This window comes from Penaeus vannamei, chromosome 27 (assembly GCF_042767895.1).
Source record: "Penaeus vannamei isolate JL-2024 chromosome 27, ASM4276789v1, whole genome shotgun sequence".
Taxonomy (NCBI): Eukaryota; Metazoa; Arthropoda; class Malacostraca; order Decapoda; family Penaeidae; genus Penaeus; species Penaeus vannamei.
Window position 1 is genome coordinate 28,447,384 of NC_091575.1, and position 13,280 is coordinate 28,460,663.

The 13,280-nt window shown below is 36.6% G+C and overlaps 2 protein-coding genes across 2 annotated transcripts; one reads left to right on the forward strand and one right to left on the reverse strand.

Moving 5' to 3' along the window:
• Positions 1-1,040: 1,040 nt before the first annotated feature.
• Positions 1,041-8,405, reverse strand: LOC113823674 (oligopeptidase A). The gene is made up of 14 exons (XM_027376352.2): positions 8,260-8,405; positions 6,735-6,898; positions 6,432-6,640; positions 5,756-5,929; positions 5,382-5,473; positions 5,074-5,259; positions 4,779-4,894; positions 4,185-4,311; positions 3,818-4,024; positions 3,294-3,471; positions 2,999-3,111; positions 2,414-2,581; positions 1,944-2,159; positions 1,041-1,811 (listed from the first exon to the last, which is right to left on the reverse strand). The coding sequence occupies exons 1-14, from the start codon at positions 8,343-8,345 to the stop codon at positions 1,670-1,672; spliced, it is 2,178 nt and encodes a 725-aa protein (XP_027232153.1). The 5' UTR covers positions 8,346-8,405; the 3' UTR covers positions 1,041-1,669.
• A 163-nt stretch (positions 8,406-8,568) lies between these two features.
• Positions 8,569-13,000, forward strand: RIOK2 (RIO kinase 2). Its single transcript, XM_027376355.2, has 7 exons — positions 8,569-8,772; positions 9,287-9,428; positions 9,702-9,870; positions 10,332-10,541; positions 10,723-10,914; positions 11,801-11,896; positions 12,191-13,000. Exons 1-7 carry the CDS (start codon positions 8,707-8,709, stop codon positions 12,963-12,965), a joined length of 1,650 nt encoding a protein of 549 aa, XP_027232156.2. The 5' UTR covers positions 8,569-8,706; the 3' UTR covers positions 12,966-13,000.
• Positions 13,001-13,280: the final 280 nt, after the last annotated feature.

A 13,280-nucleotide genomic window follows, 5' to 3' on the forward strand; every position in this document is an offset into this window, starting at 1 on the left:
ACTACAGAAAAAAGATAACATATAAAGGACATTCATTTGATATCAAATGTGTTGGGCGGTACATCTTACATCTTACTGATATCTGCGATGGCAATTTTTTCAATTCTACATTATAATGATAGATTTTCTATTAAAGAGGGTTGTCATACACTGTCTTCTTCACTTATTTCATTAACTATATCCATTTACTATAATCTGACAAAAAAAAACACTGAGTGAGCCAAGCAATGGAAAACATATAACATGTATAAAGGAAATTTAATAGATATCAAGTCTGAAACTGCATATGATTGCCACTATTGTAAAGTCTAAGGTTGCTCTGTGTTTTTCTAAAGTCCTATGAACTTGAACTTGATGATAGAGTCAGGGTTACCAATATTAATGCAAATTATATGAATGCAATGCTAGAGCCATGATTTGGGCATTGATTGGAGTTAGTAGTCAATGATTACCTGTATATTATGAATTACAAATTCAAACAAAATTATAGTACACTTAACACATTTGTAAAATTTAATTGAAAAGCAGGCATTATAATAGTTGATGAATGAGTTAAAAGACTTCTAAACCAAAGTCTAAGCTCGATCATCACATTCATATAGCATGCAGTAATGATGGTACCTATGGATATAGCTGATATGTATACAATTTTCTCTGGCTCATTTTTTTCAATTTTATAGTATAAAGGAAAGTTTTTTTGTGTGTGTGTCAATTTTGCAAACAGATAGCTCCACACGTACTCAGCTACCAAGGATTTAATTAGTAGGGCCTGCATTGACCACTCCTCACTTCCCCATTCCTTATGCTATGTTATTCTTATTGAGATTTTGATTATTGAAATGCGAAAGTAATGACAATAAAAAAGAATAAAATCTTTATAAAAATCAAGGGAAAAACAGTAACATAAATTACACAGTATCCAGATAAAGAAGTGTCTAACTTTTCTTCTTTAAACAAAATGCATCATGATTGTATTTCAATATGCTTTCTTTGTCTTACCATTAATATCAAAGAGAGTGAAGGGATGAAAAAAGTCACTGTTCAATATTTATTTAGATTTACTTAACTGTAACTTTATTTACAAAATAATACAGACAATAACCATGTAGAAAGATAAGATCATTTCATAGTATACATCATATATACAATTCCAAAGCTCTAATAAACACTGAAATCTAACTGGAAAAATAGAACACCCACACAATCGAGCACTGACTGACAGACACTTGCTTAATGCTTTCTGTTCAGCAAACCATAGCAAAATAACCAGATAAGGCTGTCTGCTTGTTGGTTTGCTTGCTTCCTTCCAGGTTTCAACTGATGACCCTGACAGTCACCAGCAACCCTGTGAGTATGGCAACAGTCAGTGTCTGCCAGGCACTGTTCTATCATGTGGACAGGACATCAGTAACTAGAGAATTCTGAATCATTTCTGCCGCCATGATGTTGTTAACAAATTTAAATTCAAATTGGGAGATGCAATCTGGGAAACTTAATACCTCTTGCAAGTTTGACATCTGTCCTATCTATATACTGGGATATTTTCATTGATACGTAATATTTTGTCAACATTGGAGCTTACACAAGAACACGCAAATATTGATACTGTACGAACCATACCTCAAACCTCATTTTAAACAAGTCTCTCTAACAACAGTTTCCTTTATGGTTAAGTTGAGACGGCACCTTTGTGTTTAACCAATCCGGAGAGAACCTGAAGGGCATCTGGCGATGGGTCACGGCCTCTAAACCTGCGGAACACTTCACCTGGATGGCATCCTCCTCCTAGTGCCAAGAAGGTATCACAAAACCTGAAAGTGACATATTTTATTTTATTAATGAGAAAAGGTTATTTTGGGGTTATGTAAAGATGTCTGATTTATTGTATAAAAATAATAAAAGTTGCAGTAGTATTAAGAACACATTTGGGAAAGTTCAAGTACCTCTTTCCAATGACCTCATGCTCTTCACCGGACTCTTTGAATGCCTGGAAAGCATCTGCCGCTACCATACGTGACCAAATGTGTGAGTAATAGGCAGCAGCCCAGACGTCAGCCATGATGGTAGTGTTTGAACAGGGATGAGCATCATACTTGTCTAATACGAAGGGGCGGTACGTGTCCCACAACTCGCGCGATACATCTAGCCAGAAGTCTTTGCTGTGTGGTGGGAAATTTGTTTGGACACTCAGTTTGGTCACTTTTGGAGATGATAATGTAAATAATAAAGTTAAAATATGTACTATTACTGGCATCCACAAAAATAATAATATGGATGCTAATACGAATAAGTCACATGAATCCTATAAGTAATCAAAGCAATTCAAATCATTCCTTAAATATCCTGAGAGGACCTGAGATATTGTGATTTTGAAAAATCAAATATTATATAAATATGCAAAAGTCATTCTTACCATGAATGGAGTTGAATATCAAGATGGGCAATGTAGAGTTCTGAACAAATGTCAAAGCCTGCCATGTGGTTGCGACTGGCTATGATCTCCTTTATGCTTGACCCACTTAATGGCAAGCCGGAGTCATAGTGGCAGCTCACGCGTTCCAAAACTTCTGGTTGGTACAGCCTGGGAAGTGGACAGATAAACATTATTTTGAGGGACCATATTAACCCATTCGTCCCGGGTGTCACATATATGAGACTCAGGGAAAAAATAAACAGTGTCGGGCTGCCCGCCAGTGCGATGCTGTCTCGGAGCCGTGCTCCGCGGCAGAAGCGGCGGGCGGCCGGGCGGGCGGACAGACTCCGGGGAAGCTCCGCCCGCCGATTTTGTAGCTGCCCGGATTTTTTAAATTTTGGCTACAAAATGTACCCCGGCGCGGGTGGGTTAACCTACTTTCATACTAAATAAACAATGATGATTGAAGATGCCAATGAACAAAGATAATCATGATTATGATGATATTGATGATGATAACAAAAAAAAAAAAAAATTATAATTTCTTCACTCCCTCACAATTAATAAAGCAACTATAATATTTACCAATTTTGCATGAAATTTGAGCACACTTCAACAGCATCCCATTCAATGTTAGTTAATCCTGATGCCTCGCTGTAGGGAACTCTTGTAAGCAGGTGCTGAAGAGCATGTCCAAACTGAAAGCATAAAATAAAAATATCCATGACTTCACTTCATACCAAAAAGGAATAAAAACTTCTTAAAACAATCATTAACATGCTAATGTCTATAAGCAATATGGCAAAATTACAGTAAAAAACAAAGCCATGAATTTAAAAATCTTTACTTTCATAATCAATTCCAAAAAAAAAAAGATTACCTTTTGGAACAGTAAATTAACATCATCAAAAGTAAGTAAGACAGGTTGGTCCTCCGAGGCAGGAGGCCTGAAGTTGAACACCAAGTTTGCAATGGGTGATGTCCCTGCAACCTCAGATCGACTGCGACAACCAAGCATCCATGCAGAACCAATTCGAGTGTAAAGCTTCTCACCAGGTCTATAATAAGAAGATAAAATTATAACTGCAACAAGAAAAATAGTCAAAATAATAATATCAATACAAGATTAAGATCATAATAATGACAACCATAACAGGACTAAGATGAAGAATCATGATTGTCTTCACCAATATAAAGAATATCTAACTATAATGTAACCCAGAGCAAATATCATTATGTGGGTTGAAATACTATTTCTGATACAAGAATAAAAATGAGTTTATTCTACAATCTAAGAACACACATTAAAGTACCAGATAAGAAAAAAAAAAAAAAAAGAGAGAGAAAAATCAAAGAAAAGGAGAAAAAGTAAGAAAAAATATCTCATCTACTCAAAAAACCTACCTGCTATAAGGGTCCAGGTAAAATGACGAAAGGTATTCGCCATTAGCATCTGTCACTTGGAAAAACCGTACATCTGGGTGCCAAGTGGAAACCTCGCCACTTGGGACTTCCTCAAAGGATATGCCGAAGAGCTCTGAACTGATTTCCAGAAGCTTCACCAGCACGTGCTCAAATGGAAAATATTCTTGGAGCTGAGCCTCATCAAAGCTAGTACGACAAAATAAATTAATCAGTAAATAAACTAATTCAATAGGTAAAACAAGTAATAATAATCTTTTTTTCCTCACCTAAATTTTTATAAGGCACAATAAACTTTGGCATATTTCATTTTATTTTTCAGCAGTCTCATCACAGAGAAAGTACGTACTTGAATACATGACGCTTGTGCTTCCTTCTCCAGTATGGCACATCCCATGCCTCCAGTTTTCCTTCAAAGCCTCTCTCCTCTGCAAACTCTTGCAGACTGGCTATTTCCTTGTCCTGAGCCTTCCGTGCTGTGAAAAAAGATCACCTTTAATCCTCAGGCTTACTCTGTTCTACTTGTTGAGAATGCCATCAGTTATCGTACAGGTTCATCTTAGCAAAATTTTGCCTTTCCCTGAAAGATGCTATCACTTGAGGATTTTGCAATAGAGTATTGGTATGTGGACTCAACCAGACAGAAAAAGTTTTGATTCCTTTCCAATCCATTCATGCAACTATAATGTCATTTTCTACTAACTAGTATTTATCCAGGATTTTGCAGGTATCAGCTGATGAAATGTAAATTTTTAAGACTCATACCAACTGCTTTTTAAGACCTGGAGCCACTTTTCACTGAAACCACATTCCTCCTTAGTGTTTAGGCCTACTTGTCACAGATTTTTTAAGATGTGCAGGAACCCTGTTATCATTATACTTTACACAAATACACCTAAAAAGAGTGAAGAAGTCTAATAAAATAAACCACAACAGTTCTCACCTTTAGCTAACAAGCTGGTAATCATTGACATCACATTCTCTACACTTCCTGCCATCTTGGTCTCCATGGACATCTGAGCAAAGTTTTCATACCCTAAAATCTTAGCTTGTTCACTCCTAGAAGTGGAAGGGAGTATTAGAAAAGGAATGACAGCTGTTTTCCACTATGAACAAATCACTGTATGAGTGTACAGTATTCAGCATCAGCTATGCCTTCTGAAGTTATACATCCAGTGATACAAACGAATATTTAACAGCAGCTATTTGAATGTGCAAGCTCATTAGCTTCTGAATACCTTAATGATCGAATTTCTTCCAGATGAAGGCTGTTGTTTACATCTTTACTTATATGATTTGATGCCCTCATGTTGAATGCCCTGTATGTGTTGCGCCGTAGATCAGTTAGCGGGCAATGCTCCAAAAAGCTGTCATAAACATGAGGATGAAGAACAATATCCCATGGCCCCTGGTGATATCGTGACCTGTTAATGAAAACATCATTTTAAAGACTTGGTTATAAAGAACCTCAATAATATGGCTTGCATATGGAAAAGCTATGGCTCTCTTTCCGGCACTATTGAAATTAAGCATTCACCTGACTCACCTGGTAACTGCCATGTTCTTCAGGAGATCAACTGGGAATTCTCTGACGAGACTTGAATCAGTGATCCTATATGAGAACCTATTTGTTGACTCCTGCAAGGGAAGGAAAAGATTTGAAGAATACTATCAAACATGGTGGAGGGAAGTGATGATAATAATGGGGACTTGATGGAGATAATTAAAAGGAAGTTATGAAAATATAACAAAAAAGATGTTGATAATGAAAAAAAAAAAAAAAAAAAAAAAAAAAAAAAAAAAGTATAAATCCAACTGTCATAATTATTTCTGCAACAAGAATTAATTTTTTCATTTTCATATGGGGATCATATTCTATCTGTAATAAAAACACAAATGAAGAGTTCAGGTCACACTCACAGCAACTTTTTTCCTAAATTCATTTTTTTGATCTTCTAGTTTCTTGAGCGTCTCTGCAAACAAGGGGGTTTTCTCAGCTGGTAATTCAATCCCATTCAATCGCGCCTCAAGAAGAAATTTACGCACAACGCGTCTCTGTGCCTCGTCTAGATTTGAGTCATTTACATAAATGTCCTGCGAACAAGGGAAAAAAAAAAATTCATAACCATACCTGATATCCATGGGGTTGAATAATGCCTTTTAAAAATAACACAGAAAATCAACATTTATTTAACCTTTTCTATATTCGATTTCTTTGAATATGACTTTTGAATTATTTCTCAATGAAAATGTATAAATCTCTATTGTAAGCAATTTATACACTGTGTATATATATATGTATATGTATAACTGCATGTGTGTGAGTGCATGTGCATAAGTGAGTGAGTGAGAGTGAGAGTGAGAGTGAGAGTGAGAGTGAGAGTGAGAGTGAGAGTGAGAGTGAGAGTGAGAGCGAGAGCGAATGCGAGTGAGCATATGCGTGTGCGTTTGTAGGTAAGTGTGAGTATGAGTGTGAGTGTGTGTGAATGCGTGTATGCGTGCGTGCCTATCTATACTCATTTACTTATCTATAGTTATATACACATATATAACAATACCTGAACAAAAACATAACAACAATAACAATCTAACTCACCTTACAAGCCTCATAGATGGGAAGGCTCTGGAATTTATGCACTCTAGCCTTACGTGCTCGTTCGTGAATTTTCAAGTACGTATTGGTGTTCATCTCATTATTCTTGACGGTGTACAAGGTCTTCACAGTGCTCCATGCCGTATTCAGAGGAGACTCCAGTTTGTCCAACTCTTCTACTATGTTCTTAAATGTTTTAGGTTCTTTCATTTCTGGCAGAAAGAAGCAAAGTCATAATCATAACTAGTAATTACTTCCTGCAATCACTTATATTCAAAATCTGTAAATATCATACATGTTACCTACTTTTGGCTTTCTCTTCCACTGCCCAAACTCCAGATTCATACTCCAGTGCCAGCTTGCCAATGCCTGTCCAGCATTTCTCTGGAGTGAGTTGTTCGAACTGTGGCAGGTCCTCTGTACGAAGGAGGGCATTGTCCTCGGCTGTGTCTACAGGGGTTTCTGGAAGCCTGTTAACAATGAATTCAGTTATTTAATATGAAAAAATTGAATATTCAAAGAATGATGCATGTTTATATCTACACAATTTAAATTTGTTGAGAGATTTTTCTAAATCATATGAAATAAACAGTGCATAAACAATTCAAAATTATTCCCTTTGTAAGAACACATTGTTCAGAATACCTACACACACCCAATCATAACCACACTGGCACTAGTGGATTAGTCTCACCCTCATCTGCTCATATTTGTAGGAATTATGCCACAGTAACTCCCCCACTCCCCTAAAAATTGGTTTCTATTTTAGGGGTGAGAATGAAGGTTACCAAGGAAACTGTAGGATAAATCATAATTAATGAGCTATATTGAATATACATATGATGAGGGTCAATATGATATCTAATACTGGGAGCACAACTCCCTGCAACGCTCCTGGCAGGGGCTGTCACCCCCAACCCCTATCCTGAAAAACAAAGAATTCTCATCATATTCATGGAAGTAAAGAGGCTCTTAACTATCATGCTGGATTAAATACTGAGAAAAATAAGCTGTACAACCCATATGATTTTATGCTGAGGGATGCAGCCCCTTCATGACCCTTCCCCTTGAGGGAGCTACCACACCCAGACCCCACCCTGAACACAATCCTCCTGCAATATAAAACTTTATCCAAGATTTAACTCCCTGTGATTGATCATATGATCCACCATGCTATATATAAATAGCAGATTCTTTGACTTACAAGATGGGGACTGGAGGAAACAGCCATCCCTGCAGTGGGTAATAGGGGGTGCAGCCCTGTGCATTAGAAGATTTTGACACCCAAATCTTGTATGTCTCTCTATCTAATCCTGCAATATCCCTGATAAAGTTCATGCCCTCCCCTACCACTGGGAAATAAGTTTGTGTGGTATGGGGGGGTTTGCATGGTATAAATCCTACATATATGTGTAGTAGACAAGTCCATCAATATCAGTTTGGTTGCAAAGCAGTAAGCAGAGCACTGTGAATATTTTCTATACAAACACACCACAACCCTAGTAAACATAATGCTATAATTCACTCCCAGGTATTTGTTAATTACTAAAAGTTTTTTTCAAGGTAAGACGGTAGTTTTAGCGAATCGATATAGAGAATATAGTAATACCTGTGAAGAAAACTTTGGTTATTTCAGTTCTCAATCAGACTATAAGGCACACCGTAACACACTGCCCAGTAAAAACTCGTATAAACATAACTATTACCTGTAAGTGATATAATAAATTCTAAAAAACACCTTATCTATACTTCATAAATCTTCCTTTTCTACACATTGATAATGATAATGACGCAAATCGAACAATACTTCAACTACAGAACTCTCCCTTACAAGACTACATAGGTGGTTTTAGGCCTGTATTTGATTGCAGTGGGATAAAATAGGCGAAAATTCCTTCGTACAAGGGCGCCGGCCATGGCTTTCTGTTTACACTTTACGTAAGGAAAGGAGGCTCGCAATGCGCATGACACATTACACAACCAATATTATGTAAATAAGGTCTTATGCCACACCATAATCAACTTAATAATCACTGAGAAATATTCATGAGATGAGGATGATTAAGAAAACATTTGTAAATATAGTTAATGGAGAGTTTTCTTAATGGAGTTAATATTTTCGCCTCCAGATGGCAGCAGTGTTTGTTTACATTGGTAGGCCAGGCACGTGGAGAACTTGTTCGTGTCCTTCGTATGTGTATCTATTTGCCGGTGTAAATTGAGTGATTGTGGTGTTCCGTTGTTGTGAATTGGTTGGATACTTGATTTTTTAGTCAAGATGGGGAAGCTGAAGGTGGCGATGCTGAGGTACCTCATGAGGGATGACTTCCGAATATTGACAGCAGTAAGTAAAACTCCCATTTGTTAAAAGGAAATTCTCTACATGTATGTGTACCTTTTAGCCGTATGTTTAGATATTCACTCATCTATCACTCATTCTCACATTCTTCGCTTGACTGTCGCAGATGAATAACCGTTTTAGTGTTGTGATTATGGTGTTTGTGGTCTGAAGAAAGTCTTGACTCCACCCATTTGAAAGGTTGAAGATAAAACTTTCGGATATGACAATTGGGCTTTTAAGAGACAGTATTTATATCCTCAAGTAACCACTCCATACACTATTTACCTTAGAAGCACAGTTGTCATCCATTAAAACCATACCAGATTGAAACCCAAAGTATGCACAGGAGCCTATTTCATCTATGAGGTCTCAGATGCAACATTTCTGAGTAATTTATTGTTATCGTGATTGTTCAGTGATGGCTGTATATGAACATTCAGAAATTATAAGAAATTACTTTTGGTGTGTTTTAAATATGCAATATTCAGTTGTTCTTTTTTTTTTATTCACTTTCCAGATTGAAATGGGCATGAAGAACCATGAACTTGTGCCCATCACTCTGGTCACTCAGATTGCCAACCTGCGAGGTGGTGGTGTGCACAGGATGCTCAGGGAACTCTGCAAGCATCGCCTTTGTGCATATGAGCGAGGAAAACACTGTAAGTGAGATGTAACTAATCTGGCTGTATTTGTTGTATGAGAAGTTTATTATTATTATTCCCTAGTTGTAATAGGATGAAGAGCATTATATCTTTTAAGGATCATTACAAACACAGGTGAATATATATGCAAAAGTTAAGATTAATTACATTTTCATCTCCTCCATAAGATTTGTAAAACAAATAGGTCATTACTCAATAAGATTAATTTTCTTAAAGTCATCAGAATCTTTATGATTTATGTTAGATGATACAAAATTGTTCTATTTTCAGATGATGGCTACAGATTGACAAACATGGGTTATGACTACTTGGCCCTGAAAGTGCTTTCTTCCCGAGAAGTCTTAGGCTCTGTAGGCAGCCAGATTGGTGTTGGGAAAGAATCGGATATTTATGTCACGAGTGACCCGGTTGGAAATCCATTGTGCATGAAGCTACATAGGTAAGAAGGGAGGGGCACAAGGAAGAGGGAGGACATGGCAGAAGGTCAGATTGGAAATGGATAGAATAGCAGGATTCATTTTAATTGTGTGTTTCAAGAGATTCACTATAATATAGTTTACCAGTTGTTAGATTTGAGTCTAAAATGATAATGATATTTGTTTTCATTCTTACCTTACTCACCTACCATCTTAATATCTTGTGGGAAGAAATGCTGTCCGTCATTGCAGATATTGATGTAAAAGTAAAAAAAAATTTGCCAAAGACTTGGTGGATAGGTTATGAGGGTAGTGGCATGCTGTTAGATGTTGATAAACATTATGCACATAAAGCAGTGGTAGGCTAATGATATTTCTTCCCCAAAATAAGTCAAGTAGCAATATGAAACATATTCTTAATACCCACACACTCAGGACATGACCTTTCACCATTTCAACTTTGGTAAATCTCACTTTTTTCCAGGCTCGGGAGAACTTCTTTCCGCAAGCTGAAGGAAAAGCGTGATTATCATCATCACAGGAATAAGGCCTCTTGGATCTACCTGTCTAGGCTGTCAGCCACCAAAGAGTTTGCTTACATGAAGGCCCTCTATGACCGAGGGTTCCCAGTACCAAAGCCAGTGGATTGCAATAGACACTGTGTGATTATGGAGCTTGTGAATGGTTATCCACTGTAAGTAGGTCTTTCTGCGGCCCATTAGACATATGTGCATGGTGTCTGACTAGCAATAATCTTAATCCCCCAAAATGTTTAGATCAGTTTTTTTCTTTAAAGCATGACATACAAGTCTTCCATTCAGCATAATTCATATCAGTTCAAATCTCAAATCACAAAAACTACACTTTTTCTCCAGGTGCAACGTGCATGATGTGGCAGACGTCCCACAGCTCTATAGCGATCTAATGGACCTAATCGTGAAGCTGGCCAGCCATGGTGTCATTCACAGCGATTTCAACGAGTTCAACATCATGGTGAACGATGATGACAAGCCTGTGATTATTGATTTCCCCCAAATGGTGTCAACTGACCATGAAAATGCCAAGATGTAAGTGCCCCCTTCAGTTTTTGGATATATGAATGGGAGAATACTACATGGCCTTTGATTTAGAAATAAGAAAAGGAATGAAATGATTAATTTGGTTACATATGACTTTCGTTTCATGTCATACATCTTTTGCTGTATTGTTATATGTAGCATGTGTTTTTAATAGTCTTTGCAATGACTAAAAAGTTATGGAAACATATTGTATCATGATGTTTCATAACTATGATTTAGAATGTACCAGTATCATAAAATGTTATGTGGTACTGGTACTGGAGGAACTTTAGCATAGATATCCCACAATTATTACATATTTTTTTATACTACTTGGGACATATCCCCAGAGAGGAAATAATGATAAAGGATGACACACCAGAAATTGTAGATGAAGGCATTATAAGAAAGAGTATCATAATATATCACTTTATATTAATTTTCACAGAAAAGAAGAGAATTACACCAGATATATGTATAATACAAAGTAAGCAAAAAAGTAAAAACCAAAGGCAAAATTTATGAAGTATTATATTACAACCTGTGGATTCTCTCATTAATCCACATGAGAATTAGACATACAATTTTTTTATAATTGGTATAAATAATCATGAATCATTTCAAGATGTAAAAAAATTTAAGTAAATTATCAAAAAATAGTTTCCATTTAAGTTTCGAAGTGATAGATGTAAGTTTATTCTTTTTTTTTTTTTTTCTTTCTTTTTTTATTGATGGCACATTATGCAGACATGAAGTAGTAGGAAAATGTATCTTGTTAGGCACAAAATTTAAGTGTTTCTGACATCAATAATGGCACTGATTATTTTCTTGTGTTTTCCTTTGAGTGCCATTACTCAGTTCAAATTTTCTCATTCTCATTTCTTTTATTGTGCAGGTATTTTGACCGTGATGTGAACTGTGTGCGTGAATTTTTCAAGAGAAGATTTGGCTACGAGAGCGAGCTGTATCCTGACTTTGATGGAGATGTTGTGTAAGTAGACAGAATATCTGTGTAGCTGCTAGTACCAGTACCAACATGTATGCATTGATCAATGAAAAATATTTTGAGTTTGGAATCCATGGTCAAAGATCAGTATCTAGAATTAGCAATAAGACTATTATTGTATGGTGCCCAGTTCAGTGTCTCTAACTATTTTAAGATTTGGAGAAGCATATTCCTTACCAGTGTAGCAAATATAAAAATGTTTATCCTATTATGCTCTAATCCATTCTGTTTCCATGTTATCAGAGTTTTGTTAATAAGTTCTTTTTTTATGACCAACAGGAGGGAAGGTAATCTAGATAAAGAGGTGTCTGTCAGTGGATTTTCAAAAGAAATTCAAGAGTTCAATGAACATTTCAAAGTTGGGGAAGATTTTGACACAAAAGACGAAGACAACTACAGCAGTGATGAGGATGAAGAAGAAGAAGATGCCAAAAATGATGAAGATGAAAGTGGCAATGAAGGAGAGATCCCATGCCCTGAAGAAGACGAAACCACCAAAGAGCAGGACCAGACTGAGACTACAGGCCTTAAGAAAGAGGAACTTGTTAGGTTGCAGGATGAGATGGAGACATTGTGTAAGGAGCTAAATATAGAGAGAAATTTAGAAAATGATGAAAGTGAAGAGCTAAATAAGGACACACAAAAAGAGGAAGAAGTTGAAGAGACTCCATCAGAAGTAAGCGAGAGACACTCCAGAAGAAAGAAGGGGAAGGATGCAGACCGAGATGCAAGGCTGCTCTTCATAAAGCAGTTGGCCAAAGCCAGAGAGTTGCGTCAGCACTGTGAAGAAAATGGAGAAGAAGCCCCACCACTTGAAGACATGATAGACGACTCAATGAGTGACATACACAGTGTCCGCAGCTTTTCAACAACAGCAAGCACCATAGAGCCAGAGGAGATTAAACGGCGACTGCAAAAGGATCTTACAAGACGGGAGAAGAAGCAGGTTTCCAAAAAGAATTTGAGGGTGAAGGGGGAAGCAAATGCATACAGGAGATCTAAACTGGCAAATGCAGCCACAATCAAAGAATCAGTGGGATGGGATGAGTATTAAATGAATTATAGATATAAAATAAACTATACTGTCCATCATCTTGTTTCAAAATCAAGGAGTAAGATTAGAAGGTACCCATTTACATTATAAAATTCTTACCTTTCTAGTTGCCATTATATATATTGATATAAATGCCTGCCAGTAGTCACTATGCAGTTAATATTGGCTTCTGTTAATAATGATATATTTAAATTCTCAAAACAATAGATGACCATTCTCAGTAATTATTTCAACGGAAGTTAACCCTTCAGTGCTACATTGTTTTTATATTCAGTGGTATTTCATATATACAGATTATTCCCCTCATCTGTTCTA